This window comes from Orcinus orca, chromosome 15, assembly GCF_937001465.1.
Source record: "Orcinus orca chromosome 15, mOrcOrc1.1, whole genome shotgun sequence".
Classification (NCBI taxonomy): domain Eukaryota; kingdom Metazoa; phylum Chordata; class Mammalia; order Artiodactyla; family Delphinidae; genus Orcinus; species Orcinus orca.
In genome coordinates this window covers 67435471-67449775 of record NC_064573.1, presented here as the reverse complement: position 1 = coordinate 67449775, position 14305 = coordinate 67435471, and the positions used below count along the sequence as shown (strand labels likewise).

The following is a 14305-nucleotide window of genomic DNA, read 5'->3' as shown; positions in this document are numbered from 1 at the left end:
ACCCCACCCTGCTCCCCAAGCTCCCTCCCAGGGGAAGCCGGCAGGAGGGGCAGCTCAGCTCAGATCTGGGGGCTGGGTCTCAGTTCTGGGTCAGCTTCTCTCTGGGCACGTCTACATGGCCCCCCACTTCCTGGTCTGCGGACGTTCTGGCCTCTCTTAATCCTCAGTAAGTGGCTCAGGGGACACCGCTGACCCTTCAGGCTCTCCCCTCCACTGGGTCCAAAAGTGGTTTTGTACACACCTCGGCACCTCTGTTTCATGCCAGACCCTCCCAAATTTCCCTTCAAATTTAGTAAAAATCCGTGCAGCCTGTGGTGCTTTAACAGACCAAGAGAAGTTTAATATTATGTATGCATCTAAATGTATATAAATATACTTATTAACATGCAGGTAAGCATAGGAAAAAACCGCACGGCCCAGCAAACACAAGGACAGTCTCAGAACTCAAAGTGGATGAATGTGATGAATTGTGCATTTTGAAAACCATGGTCACTTCTGATGAAGTTCGGGGCCCCTGTGAGTCCGGGTCTCCACTCCAGGCTGGGTTCTGCCAGCCACGTGGCCTGCTGCCCCCCAACACCAGGGCCCCGAGCTGGCCTGACCCTGGCGAGACCCTGGTACCCACCCCATCCCTATTGTCCTCTTCCTCCATAGGTGGCGGTGCTGACTGTCACTGAGCAGGCAGTGCCCCCGACCCCAGCTGCCCCTGAGGACCCTGCCCCACTCTGGGGTTCCCCAGCTGCCCAGGGCAGCCCCGGGGATGGAGGCCTCCAAGGTGAGTGGGTCAGTGGGGAACACGCTCCCGTGTGGCAGTGAGTTGGATCCAGCCCCCTCCCTGTTGCTGACTCCCAGCTTGACCCCCTTGTGGGCCTCAGTCTTCCTAGTTTTCCCTTGGGCCTGAGGGGATGGTCTCCAGGGGCCCCTGAGCACTGGAGTCCTGGGAGGCCCAGCAGCTGATGGAGCAGGGGTAGGAACTCTAGACACCACTGACCCCTGCCTACCTCTCCACCCCAGGGCTACCAGGAACCAGAGAAAACGTGAGGGCCCCTCTGCTCCCCCGAGATGGTAGGTGCTAGCGGGGCGGGCAGGGCCGGGGGCAGGCCAAGCGCAAGGCCGGAGCTGCGGAGCTGATGAACTTTCTCCCCCAGATCGAGTTGGTGCCCGGGGGCTTCCTGGGCCCTCTGGCCCCAAGGGAGACCCTGGCAGCCGGGGCCCAATGGGGATGAGAGGCCTGCCAGGTGAGTGCCCACAACACCGGCCCTTCCAGCTCCCCTGGCCAGCCCTGCTCAGGTGAGCCCAGGCTGGGGCCTTCCTTACCAGACCCTGCCCTCCTGGAGCTCCCAGACCATGAAGGCTAGTGGGGGTGGGCCTAGTAGGCAGCGGAGAAATAGCAGTGCCCACCCCATGTGACCAGGGTTCTTATGGGGGACGGTGCAGCTAAGGGAGCCCTAAGGAGGGAAGCCCAGACCCAGCCTGGATGGAGTGGGTGACGGGGAGGGCTTTCCAGTGGGAGCTACACCTTAGGTGAGGCCTCAGAATGACCAGAAGTGCACACCAGGCAGCGCCAAGGGAGGACTGATAGAGGGAGCAGCTCGTGCAAAAGCCTAGGAGAGAGAGGAGAGAACATTCTGGAAATCAGCGTCTGCTAGGCACCTGTCGTGTACCAAGTGTCCACTGTCCTGAAGCCCCAGGGGAGGGCTGTGTTCATCCCCCTCATAGACGGCCAGGGAGGGAGTCTGGCCTGTGGCCTCTGGAGCCATCTCGTACCTGCTGCCCCTGGCTGCCTCATCCCTGGGCCACCCTGGGCCTCCCTGCCTCTTGCACACCCACCAAACCCCCTGGTTCCATTGCAGGTCCGCAGGGCCCCCCAGGGATCCCTGGCCAGGCTGGAGCTGTGGGCACCCCTGGAGAGAGGGGACCTCCAGGCCCCCCAGGGCCTCCTGGCCCCCCAGCCCCACTTGGACCACCCTACGCCCGGATCTCCCAGCATGGTGAGTCCCTTGGGGTCACAGCAGGTCCAGGTGGTGGTGGGGTGAGGCTGGCATGACCATCTGCCAGGCACCTTCTGTATACCAGGCTTGGCCTTGGGCCATAAGTCACCTGATCCTCCAGTGGGCGCTGTTGTCACTGATGAGGAAAACTGAGGGCCAGAGAGGGGAGATCACACAGCCAGGGCACAGGGGGGCCGGCTTCAGATCCACGAACCCTCCAGAGCCTGTGCTGGGAACCACCAGCATCAGGCCCTCCCACTAAGCCTTGGAGCTGGCTGGGATCCAGCCCTCAGAGCACTGGGAAGCTCAAGGCCTAGCAGCAGGATGTGAGCCCTGAACTCCTAAGGCCAGAGCCCTGCCTCTGTGCTCAGAGAGGCCCTGCCCCCTCCGCCCAGCTGGGCCCTGACGCGCATCCTTCACCTTCTCCAAAGCCTGGCGTGCACGCGCGCTGCCAGGGGTCAGCGCTTGGAATGCCAGGTTCAACCCCATCTGCATCATACCTTTGGTGCGTGACCAGGCACCATTCATTCATTCTCCCTCTCCAAGGGACTTCCCTGGCGGTTCAGTGGTTAAGACTCTGCCCTTCCAATGCAGGGGGCACGGGTTCGATCCCTGCTCAGGGAACCAAGATCCCACGTGTGGCGGGGTGTTGCCAAAAAACAACAACAACAACAAAACATTCTCCATCTCAGAGTCTCAGTTTCCTTATCTGTATGACACCCATGCACAGAAGCTTGGCACAAAGTAAGTGTCAAAAATGGTAACTTTTATTATTATTCCCATTAGGCACGTGACAGTACAGGCTCAGCAGGGTAGACACTTGCTGGATGTCACTGGCTAGACTCTGGCAGTGTCTCCCTGCTTCCTGGTCCTGCATGGCCAACAGTCTCCTGACTCCCCACCCTTGGAGTGGGTGCCTGGTGGCCCCAGCCATGCTGCAGGCTGTCCCACAGGGCAGTCAAAGCTGGCTTGGCAGAAGTGACAGGTTAAAACTGACTGCCCGGGCTTCCCTGGTGGTGCAGTGGTTGAGAGTCCGCCTGCCGATGCAGGGGACACAGGTTTGTGCCCTGGCCCGGGAAGATCCCACATGCCGCGGAGTGGCTAGGCCCATGAGACATGGCCGCTGAGCCTGTGCGTCCAGAGCCTGTGCTCCACGGGAGAGGCCGCAGCAGTGAGAGACCCGTGTACTGGAAACAAACAAACAAACAAACAAACAAAAACTGACTGCCCCACTCTGCCCCGCCCAGCCCAGCCCTGCTCACTCATCTTTCCTCCCCCAGGGGACCCATTTCTGTCCAACACCTTCACTGAGACCAGCAGCTACTGGCCCCAGGGACCGACTGGGCCCCCAGGCCCACCAGGACCCATGGGTAAGTTGAGTCCAGGTCTAGGGTAAGGGGCAGGGTTGAGGGATGGCAGAGAGACTAGGGCTGGCTATCAGGAGGGAGCTGATGGTGGACTTCCTGGCATTGTACTGTTGAGGGCATCATGTCTTATTCCAGGTCCTCCTGGACCTCCTGGTCCCATGGGCATCCCTGGGAATCCTGGACATATAGTGAGTATTTCTCCAAGTACTCCCACTCTTCTGTCCGTCCATCCACCCACCCCCCCTGCACCCAACCCATCCATCCACTCACCTATCCACCCACCCACCCACTCAACCACCCATCCATCCATCATCCATTCATCCATCCTTTCATTCATTCATTCAAGCATTTATGGAGCACTTAATGTGCAAGATACTTTCCGTAAATCTTCTTATTCAGTCCATGTAACAAGAAGCAAGTATTGTTATCACCTAAGGCCAAGAAAGGTGGAGATTCTTGCCCTAGGGCTGTGGCCAGCACATGGCAGCTTCCAGATCAATGCAGGGACTGTCTGACTCCAGGGCCATCGCTCTGAACACTGAGCTGTATGCACTTACTGTTGTGTGCTAGGCATTGGGTGTGTGGTGAAGGGCCCAGAAGCCCAGGGCAAGCTGGGGTGCCCTTCCCTACCCCTCTGCCCCCTAAGTCCCTGCCCCCTCTACCCTGCCCCAGCACAAGGCTGAGGCCCTGTCTTGTTGCTCAGGGACCCCCAGGCCCCACTGGACCCAAAGGAATCTCCGGCCACCCAGGAGAGAAGGGCGAGAGAGTGAGTATTGAGGTGGCCCTGGGTGAAGGATTCTGGGGAGTCCTGGGCACCCTGGGTCAGACCCTCTGACAGCGCACTCCATTCTTCTCCTCCCTCCTACAGGGACTGCGTGGGGAGCCTGGCCCCCAGGGCTCCATGGGGCAGCAGGTAAGTGATGCTGCCCACCCTGCAGCACCCCCTCCAGGATCCCACAGGCCCAGACCCCTGCTATGGCTCCATCTCCTATGGCCAGAGCCCCTGTCCCTCCCTGTCTGGTCCAGAGCAAGCTCCGTCTCCTTTCTTACCCCCCGTCTCAGGGTTCCATTAGCCTCTTAGGATCAGGCTGCCTCCATCTCCCTCGCTCTCGCTCTGTGTCTCTGTACCTGTTTGTCTTTCTCTATCTTCCCTCTGTGTCTCCATCTCTCTGACTCTTTGTATTTCTCTCTTTCTCCATCTCTCCAACTATGACTGTAGATTTGTCTATTTCTCGCTCTAGTTTGGTCAGTTTTTGCTCCATGTATTTTGAAGCTTTGTTATTAGGTGCATACACTTTCAAGATTTTAATGACTTCTTGGTCCTTTTATCTGTATGAAATGAATATCTTTCTCTCTGGTAATACTTCTTGTCTTGAATTCTATTTTGTTTGATATTAAAATAGCCACACCAGCTTTCTTATGCTTGGTGTTGCGTGATATATCTTTTCCAATCCTTTTACTTTCAACTTGTTTGTCTTTCTATTAAAAGTGTGTCTTGGGCTTCCCTGGTGGTGCAGTGGTTAAGAATCCGCCTGCCAATGCAGGGGACATGGGTTCGAGCCCTGGTCAGGGAACTGGGATCCTGCATTCTGCGTGGTGTGGCCAAAAAAAGAAAAAAGACATACTTGAGTCTTGCTTTTTTTTTTTAAACAGCCTAACTATTGAGTTCATTTACTTTTTTTTTTTTTTTTTTTTTTGGCCACACTGCCCAGCTTGCAGGATCTTAGCTCCCCAAAAAGGGATTGAACCCGCGCCCTCGGCAGTGAAAGCATGGAGTCCTAACCACTGGACCACCAGGGAATTCTCCATTTACATTTATTTATTTATTTGGTTGCAATGGGTCTTAGTTGCAGCAGGCAGGCTCCTTAGTTGCAGCTTGCAGGCTCCTTAGTTGCAGTTCGTGGTCTCCTTAGTTGTAGCATGTGAACTCTTAGTTGCAGCATGCATGTGGGATCTAGTTCCCTGAGCAAGGATCGAACCCGGGCCCCCTGCATTGGGAGCATGGAGTCTTTTTTTTTGTTTTTTGTTTTTTGCGATACGCGGGCCTCTCACTGCTGTGGCCTCTCCCGTTGCGGAGCACAGGCTCCGGACGCACAGCCTCCGGACGCGCAGGCTCAGCGGCCATGGCTCACGGGCCCAGCCGCTACGCGGCATGTGGGATCTTCCCGGACCGGGGCACGAACCCATGTCCCCTGCATCGGCAGGCGGACTCTCAACCACTGCGCCACCAGGGAAGCCCAAGGGAACATGGAGTCTTAACCACTGTGCCACCAGGGAAGTCCCTCCATTTACATTTAGTGATGTATATTATTATTGATATGGTTCTGCTTAAGTCAACTATCTGGCTATTTGTGTTCTACTTACCCCAATGTCTCCTTTATTTCTTTTTCTCCCCTTCTTTTCCTGCCTTCTTTTTTTTTTATTTTAGATTTAAAAAAAAATTTTATTGGAGTATAATTGATTTACAATGTTGTGTTTCAGGTGTACAGCAAAGTGAATCGGTTATACATATACAAATACCTGCTCTTTTTAAGATTCTTTTCCCATATAGGTCATTACAGAGTATTGAGTAGAGTTCCCTGTGCTATACAGTAGGTCCTTATTCGTTATCTGTTTTATATACAGTAGTGTGTATATGTCAATCCCAATCTCCCAATTTATCCCTCCTCCCCCCTTTCCTCCCTGTTAACCATAAGTTTGTTTTCTACATCTGTGACTCTATTTCTGCTTTGTAAATAAGTTCATTTGTACCTTTTTTTTTAGATCCCCTACCTTCTTTTGGATTGAGAATTGTTCTGTGTTGTCTCTACTAATGACTTTTTCACTATACCTCTTTGTGTTACTTTTTCACGGTTGCTCTAAGGATAACAATATGCATCCTTTTACTTGAATTAGTATTATACCTCTTCATGTATACATAAGAACGTTACAACAGTATAATCCACTCCCTTCTGTCCTTGTGCTATTGCCATCATATATTTTACTTCTGTATTTGTTATAAATCCTCAATACATTGTTGTTATTGCTTTAAACAGTTGACTTTTAAAGAAGTTTAAAAAACAAAGAAAAATAGTCTTTTACATCTCATGATGTATTTATCATTTCTATACTCTTTATACCTTCCTGTAGATCCAGATTTTCATATAGTATCATCTCTCTTGAGCCTAAAGAACATCCTTTAGCCTTTTTTGTGGTGTGGGTCTGCTGGCAACAAATCCTCACTGCTTTTGTTATCTCAAACTGTATTTAACCTTAATTTTTGAAAGATGTTTTCACTGGATATAAAATGATAGGTTGGCAGTTTTATCCCCCTTTATTACTTTAAAGATGTTGTTCCGTGGTCCTCTGGCTTATGTAGACAATTACAATTTCTCATGAGAAACTGACTGTCATTCTTATTGTTTTTCCCCTGTACATAATATGTCTCTTTTTCCTTTGGCATTTAAGACTTTCTCTTTACCCTTGGTTTTCATCAGATTGATCATGATGTGGATGGCTGTGATTTTCTTTGTATTTATCCTGCTTTGGGTTGGCTGAGATTCCCGGATCTGTAAGCTTGCTGGGTTGTGTTTTTCGTTGGTTGTTTTGTTTAATGAATAAAATTCTTTTTTACAGCATTTTTTGAGTTCACAGCAAAATTGAGTAGAAAGTACAGAGAATTCTCATATACTCCGTGTCCCCACACGTGGATAGCCTACCCCACCATCGACATCTCACATCACAGTGGTGCATTTGATACGATTGATGAACCCACATTGTCATGTCATTATCCCCCAAAGTCCATAGTTTACATTAGGATTCATTCTTGGTGTTGTACATTCTATGCGTATTAATAGATGTATAATGACATGTATACACCATTGTAGTATCATATAGAATATTTCACTGCCCTAAAAATCCTCTGTGCTCTGCTTATTCATCCCTCTCTCCCTTCTAACCCCTGATCTTTTAACTGTCTCCACATTTTTGCTTTTTCCAGAATGTCATATAGCTGGAATAATACAGTATGTAGCCTTTTCAGATTGGCCTTTTTCACTTAATAATACACATTTAAGGTTCCAGCGTGTCTCTTCATGGCTTGATAGCCCTTTTTTTTTTGAATAATATTCCATTGTATGTACCACAGTTCATTTATCCATTCACCTACTGAAGGACATCTTGGTTGCTTCCACGTTTTGGCAATAGTGAATAAAGCTGCTATAAACATCCAAGTGTAGGTCTTTGTGTGGACATAACTTTTCAATTAATTTGGTTAAATGCCAATGAGTGCAATTGCTGGATCATATGGTAAGAGTATGGTTAGTTTTATAAACTTTTTTGTAAGTTTTTGTAAGAAACTATGGTCACCATACTATATCTTAGATCCTTAGATTAGAACTTAGTCATCTGGGAGTTCACTGGCAGTCTAGTGGTGAGGACTTGGCACTTTCACTGCCATGGGTTCAGTCCCTGGTCGGGGAACTAAGATCCCTCAAGCTGCACGATGCAGCCAAAAGAAAAAGAAAAAGAACTTAGTCATCTTATAACTGAAAGTTTGTACCCTTTTACCAACCTTTCTCCATTCCTTCCCTCCCCACAACCCAGTCCCTGGCAACCACCGTTCTACCGTTCTACTGTTTCTCTGAGTTCAACTTTTCTTTTCTTTTCTTTTTTTTTTCCTCATTCCACGTATAAGTGATACCACACGGTAGTTGTCTTTCTCTGTCTGGCTTATTTCACTTAGCATAATGCCCTCCACATTCATCCATGTGGTCACAAATGGCAGGATTTCCTTCTTTTTTAAGGCTGAATAATATTCCTGTGTGTGTGTGTATAACCCACATAGTATTTATCTGTTCATCAATCAATGGACACAGGTTCTTTCCATATCTTGGCTATCATGAATAATGCTGCAATGAACATACCTCTTCAAGACAGTGATTTCCTTTCCTTTGGATAGATAACCAGAAGTGGGATTGCTGGATCATACAGTAGTTCTATGTTTAATTTCTTGAGGAATCTCCATACTGTTTTCCATAATGGCTGTACCAGTTTACATTTCCACCAGCAGTATACAAGTGTTCCCCTTTTTCCACATTCTCACCACCATTTGTTATCTCTCATCTTTTTGATAACAGACATCCTAACAGGTATGAAGTGATAGCTCAGGTTGTGGTTTTGATTTGCATATTCCTGATGACTAGTGATGTTGAGCATCTTTTCACATACCTATTGGCCATTTGTATATCTTCTTTGCAAAAATGTCTATTCAGGTCCTTAGCCCATTTTTTAATTGGCTTATTTGGGGGTTTTGCTATTGAGTTGTATAAGTTCCTTATATATTTTGGATATTAACTCCTTATTGGACATGTGGCTTGCAAATATCTTTTACGATTTCATAGGTCGCCTTTTCATTTTGTTGATGACATTTCCTTTCCTGTGCAAAAGCTTTTTAAATTGGGTTGTTTGTTTTCTTCTTGTTGAAGTTTAAGAGTTCTTTGTATATTTTGCATATACAGAGATACACCTTTGTACACCTTTATCAGATGTATCTTTTGCAAATATTTTCTCCGAGTCTATAACTTGTCTTCTAATTCTCTTGACATTCACTTTTGCAGAGCAGAAGTTTGTAATTTTAATGAAGTCCAGCTTATCAATGATTTCTTTCATGGATTGTGCTTCTGGCATTGTATCTAAAAAGTCATCATTAAACCCAAGGTCATCAAGGTTTTCTTCTATGTTATCTTCTACGAATTTTATAGTTTTGCATTTTACATTTAGGTCTGTGATATATTTTGAGTTAATTTTTGTGAAGAGTATGAGGTCTGTGTCTAGATTCATGTTTTTGCATTTAGATGTCCAGTTGTTCCAGCATCATTTGTGGAAACGACTACCTTTGCTCCATTGTATTGCCTTTGCTCCTTTGTCAAAGAAAAGTCAACTACATTTATGTGGGTCTATTTCTGGGCTCTCTATTCTGTTCCATTAATCTATTTGACTATTCTTTAGCCAATACCACACTGTCTTGACTAGTGTAGATTTATACTAAGTTCCCTCTAAGCACTGCTTTCACCATCTCCCACAAATTTTGCTAAGTTGCATTTTTATTTTCTTTTTCTTTTTTTTTTATTTTTTCTTTTTTATTTTTTTGCGGTACGCGGGCCTCTCACTGTTGTGGCCTCTCCCGTTGCGGAGCACAGGCTCCGGACGCGCAGGCTCAGCGGCCATGGCTCACGGGCCCAGCTGCTCCGCGGCATGTGGGATCCTCCCGGACCGGGGCACGAACCCGTGTCCCCTGCATCGGCAGGCGGACTCTCAACCACTGCGCCACCAGGGAAGCCCTGCATTTTTATTTTCATGTAGTTCAGAGTATTTTAAAATTTCTCTTGAGATTTGTTCTTTGGTCCACCTGTTATTTAGAAGTCTTTTGTTTAATCTCCAAGTATTGGGGGAGTTTCCAGTTATCCTTTTTTGTGAGGGGGGCTGTGCCTCGTGGCTTGTGGGATCTTAATTCCCCGACCCGGGATCGAACCCATGCCCCCGGCAATGGAAGCTTGGAGTCCTGACCACTGGACCGCCAGGGAATTCCCTCCAGTTATCTTTTTGTTAGGGATTTCTAGTTTAATTCCATTGTGGTCTAAGAGCATACATTGTATGATTTTTATTCTTTTTAATTTGTTGAGTTATATTTTATGGGCCAGAATGTGGTCTATCTTGGTGAATGTTCCATGTGAGCTTGAGAAGAATGTGTAATCTGCTGTTGTTGGATAAAGTGGTCTATAGATGTCAATTTTATCTGGTTGATTAATGGCATTGGCGGATTCATATATTTCTCTTTGCAGTTCTATCGGATTTGGCCTCACATATTTTGATGCTCCGTTGTAAAGTGCATACACATTAAGGATTGTTATGCCTTCATGGAATGCTGACCCCTCTATGTCCGTGATAACTTTCCTTGCTCTGAAGTGTGCTCTGTCTGAAATTAATATAGCTACTCCCACTTTTGTTAAAAAATTAATTTATTTTATTTATTTTATTTTATTTTTGGTTGCATTTGGGTCTTTGTTGCTCCGTGCAGGCTTTTCTCTAGATGCAGCGAGCGGGAGCTACTATTTGTTGCAGTGCGCAGGCTTCTCATTGCCGTGGCTTCTCTTGTTGCGGAGGATGGGCTCTAGGTGCGTGGGCTTCAGTAGTTGTGGCACACAGGCTCAGTAGTTGTGGCTCGTAGGCTCTAGAGTGCGGGCTCAGTAGTTGTGGTGCACGGGCTTAGTTGCTCCGCGGCATGTGGGATCTTCCTGGACCAGGGCTTGAACCCATGTCCCCTGCATTGGCAGGCGGATTCTTAACCACTGTGCCACCAGGGAAGTCTGAGGCTCTGTTAATTTTTTTTTTTTTTTTTTTTTTTTTGCGGTAAGCAGGCCTCTCTCACTGTTGTGGCCTCTCCCGTTGTGGAGCACAGGCTCCGGACGCGCAGGCTCAGCGGCCATGGCTCACGGGCCCAGCCGCTCCGCGGCATGTGGGATCTTCCCGGACCGGGGCACGAACCCATGTCCCCTGCATCGGCAGGCGGACTCTCAACCACTGCGCCACCAGGGAAGCCCTCCGTTAATTTTTTTAAAAATCTTTCTTCTCTCTGTGCTTCACTTAGAATTATTGCATTGACCTGTCAAGTTAGTTGATTCTTTCTTCTGTTATGGCACATCTTCAATTAATCCCAGCTAATTAATTTTTTATTTCTAGTATTATCATTTTTATTTCCAGGATTTCCATTTGATTCTCTTTTCATAATTTTCACATCCCTCCTGAAATTCCCCATCTCATCACCCATTGTATCAATTCCACTAGATTCAATTTTTTATTTTTGGCTGCGTTGGGTCTTAGTTGTGGCAGGCGGGCTCTTCACTGAGGCACGTGGGAGCTTTTGTTGTGGCACGTGGGCTTTTCACTGCAGTGCGCGCGATTCTAGTTGTGGTGTGTGGGTTTTCTCTTCTCTAGTTGTGGCATGCGGGTTTTCTCTTCTCTAGTTGTGGCATGCTGCCTCTGGGGTGCATGGGCTCTGTAGTTTGCAGCGTGCAGGCTCTCTAGTTGAGGCACGCGAGCTCAGTAGTTGTGGCATGCAGGCTTAGTTGCCCCACATCCCCTGCATTGGAAGGTGGCTTCTTTACAACTGGACCACCAGGGAAGTCCCTCCACTATATCCGTTAACATAGTTGTCACAGGTATTTTAATCTCCATGTCTGGTAATCCCAGTACCTGGGTTGGTTATGGGTCTGTTTCTACTAACTGATTTTTCTCTTGCATATGGGTCACATTTTTCCATTTCTTCACATGTCTAATAATTTTGTATTGCATCCTGGACAATATAGACAATATAGTGAAGACAGTCTTCCTCTGAAGAGTGTTGAGTTTTGCTCTATGGTGTGGCTCCAACTCAGCTCTGTGACTTTAGCATGGGCATTTCACGGACCATCCAAGGATTAGAGTGGAGTATTTATACAGATTTTGCTCCCCTACTGTGGCTCCCTGCTTTCCAGCATTTCCCCTCCATTTCCTCCTTCTTTGTCAGTCTTGACCCCGACCTCTGATTCCTCAGGCCAATAAGACTAAAGCTTGCTGCTTGAGCTGTTTGCCAGGCAGAGGGGGTTGGGATGAGCCCTCAGAGGAAAAGCCATAAATATACTGATGTTACCCAGTGCAGTTCCCTTCTTTCTAAGGTCAGATATCCTTCAGTTACTGGCTGCTCTTTATCACTTTCCATTGCCTTCAAACAGTTGTTTTTTTGCATTTTTATCTCGCCCAAACGAGCTACTCTCTGTCTCACCCTTGCTCAACCTCTCTTCCTCTCTCTATCCTCGCCTCTCTCACTGTTCCTACCTCTCTCTCCTTGCAGGGAGAACCTGGCCCTAAAGGAGACCCTGGTGAGAAGAGCCACTGGGTAAGCCACTAGCCCAGCACTGCCCTCCCGCTGCCTCCCCGCCCTGGACACTCAGGAGATTATTTGGGGGTGGGGGCACCCCATCCAGATCCCCTTTGCAACCTGGTCTCCAAGTGGGGAGCCTTGCCAGTTCTCAGCCCCAGCGTCCTCCCCTATCCTGTCCCTCCCCAGTGGGCAGGGCCAGCCGTATCAGCAGACCCTACATTCTTTGCCTCTGTCTTTATCCCTATCTCTGCCTTCCTTCTGCGGCCTTTCCAGGCCAGGGTGACCCTGCCAGTTCCTCCTGGGCAGTTTGGGCTGACCCAGTCCAGACTGCATCCCCTGCCTCCATAGCCCTCTCCCAGCAAGGGCTTTGGCTTCTGCTCCCCTGTCTGCAAAAGAAAGGGAAGCATGAAAACAATATCCACACAGAAGAACGGGACAGGAGGCCTTAGGAGAGCCATGCAGCAGAGGAAGGGAGTTGTAGAAACGCTGAGGTACACAGGAGCGCTTCGGTAAAAGGGACAGGGCACTAGACACCACCATACACATAGGAATCCGTGAATCACAGGAAGGGAGACCTGGAAACCACCATGGACACGTTGTACATGGTAAATGAGGTCAGGGGACCTAGATCCATTGTTCCCAAAAGACCTATAATTAACATGAGGTCCCAGACACCATCACATACACAGGAGACCCATGAGGAGTGGGAGGAGAGGCCTAGAAACTGCCATACGCACCAGAAAACCATGGAAAATGAGATGGGGGATCTGGAAACCACTGTACACAAAGGAAGCCCATGAAGGCTGGGAAGGGAGGTCTAGAAACTGTCACATACACAGCAGACATAGAATAAATGGGAAAGGGGACCTAGAAACCACATGTGGGATCCTAGAACCTTCACATCACGAGAGAGACTTGCAGTGAATGAATTTCAGGGCCTAGAAATCACCCACCCAGGAGACATGGGGGGAGGACTAAAAGCCCCACGGTGCAGGGACCTGGAAACCATCACTGATATAGGACACATTTGGAAAACTGGATGGGTTGGGGGCAGACAGGAGAGGCAACTGGGGAGTTCTTTTGGAGGCTGGTATTGTGCCTCCCTCCCTCGTCCACCCCTCTCCCTGGTGCAGTCTGGCTGGGACACCCTACTTCCTGGCAGGCATTAGTTAATGAAGACATGGGAAGCACCCAGCGCCTGCCCTGCCCTCTCTGCTCCTGATTGTGGGGTCAGTGATGGATACAGCCGTGGGAGCCCCCCACCCTGCACGAGCCCTCCCCCATGTCTTTCCATGACTTCTGGGGTCCTGCTACCTCTCGGGCAAGCCTCTCCCAGCCCTCACTGCCACCCCACTCCCTTACCTACCCTCTACCCACTAGTGGCTCCAGAGCCTCTTAAGCATACTGCCTGCTTAGGCATGAGCTGGGCTGGGGGTCAGCTAGACCCATGTGATCCCAGCCCTCTGCCGCCTCTAGGCCCCTTCACTGGCCTCTCCCAGAGACCTTTCATTTGGAAACACATTTTTCACCCCGCCTAGAGGAGGTGGGAGAGGTGGGATGAAGGCTGAATTAGGCTGGGGAGCCCCATCCCTATATGGGGGTCCCAACAGGAGAACAGATGCCTGAACTCTCCCAGAACAGACTTCAAACTCAGGACCACCTGTGGGAGGGGCCCCCACAAGAGGTAGCAGGGCCCCTGCCCATCCACCTGCTTTCCACTTACCCACCTGCACTTCTGCCCCTGCTTGCCGCCTGCCTGGGAGGGGACCCGCTGGGCTGGGGGCTGCATGAGGCTTTGGGGGCTGGGGGAACAGCTCTGTTGGGGGCAGGTGGGGATGAGGTCTGTGTGGGGAAGAGGCCTGAGGGCTCCTATACACACTCCACCTACCAACCCCCACTTAGTGAAGCTTTTGGAGCCACTGACCTGGCTGTGGCTCAGCATTGACACCCAGTGGTCATGAGGATGCACTGCAGGCACTGCCTGGGAGTGACGGGGCTCAGCTGGCCCATCTAGACCAAAGCTCATACCCCTTATTCAGACAGGAAAA

General features: G+C 49.4%; 1 protein-coding gene across 7 annotated transcripts in view; it reads left to right on the top strand.

The window, feature by feature from the left end:
- EMID1 (EMI domain containing 1) overlaps nt 1–14305 on the top strand; it is an 81240-nt gene that overhangs the window by 58545 nt on the left and 8390 nt on the right. For 6 of the 7 annotated variants that reach the window (XR_007471849.1, XM_049698333.1, XM_049698334.1 and 3 more), the window contains 9 exons: nt 655–775; nt 1015–1065; nt 1149–1238; nt 1854–1991; nt 3272–3361; nt 3494–3546; nt 4062–4124; nt 4227–4271; nt 12228–12272. Coding sequence is in view for 6 of the 7 variants with exons in the window: in XM_049698333.1 (XP_049554290.1) it covers nt 655–775; nt 1015–1065; nt 1149–1238; nt 1854–1991; nt 3272–3361; nt 3494–3546; nt 4062–4124; nt 4227–4271; nt 12228–12272 (696 nt within the window). In the remaining variant the exon portion in view is untranslated. The remainder of the gene's footprint in view (nt 1–654; nt 776–1014; nt 1066–1148; nt 1239–1853; nt 1992–3271; nt 3362–3493; nt 3547–4061; nt 4125–4226; nt 4272–12227; nt 12273–14305) is intronic. The other variant, XM_049698332.1, reaches the window with a different exon arrangement.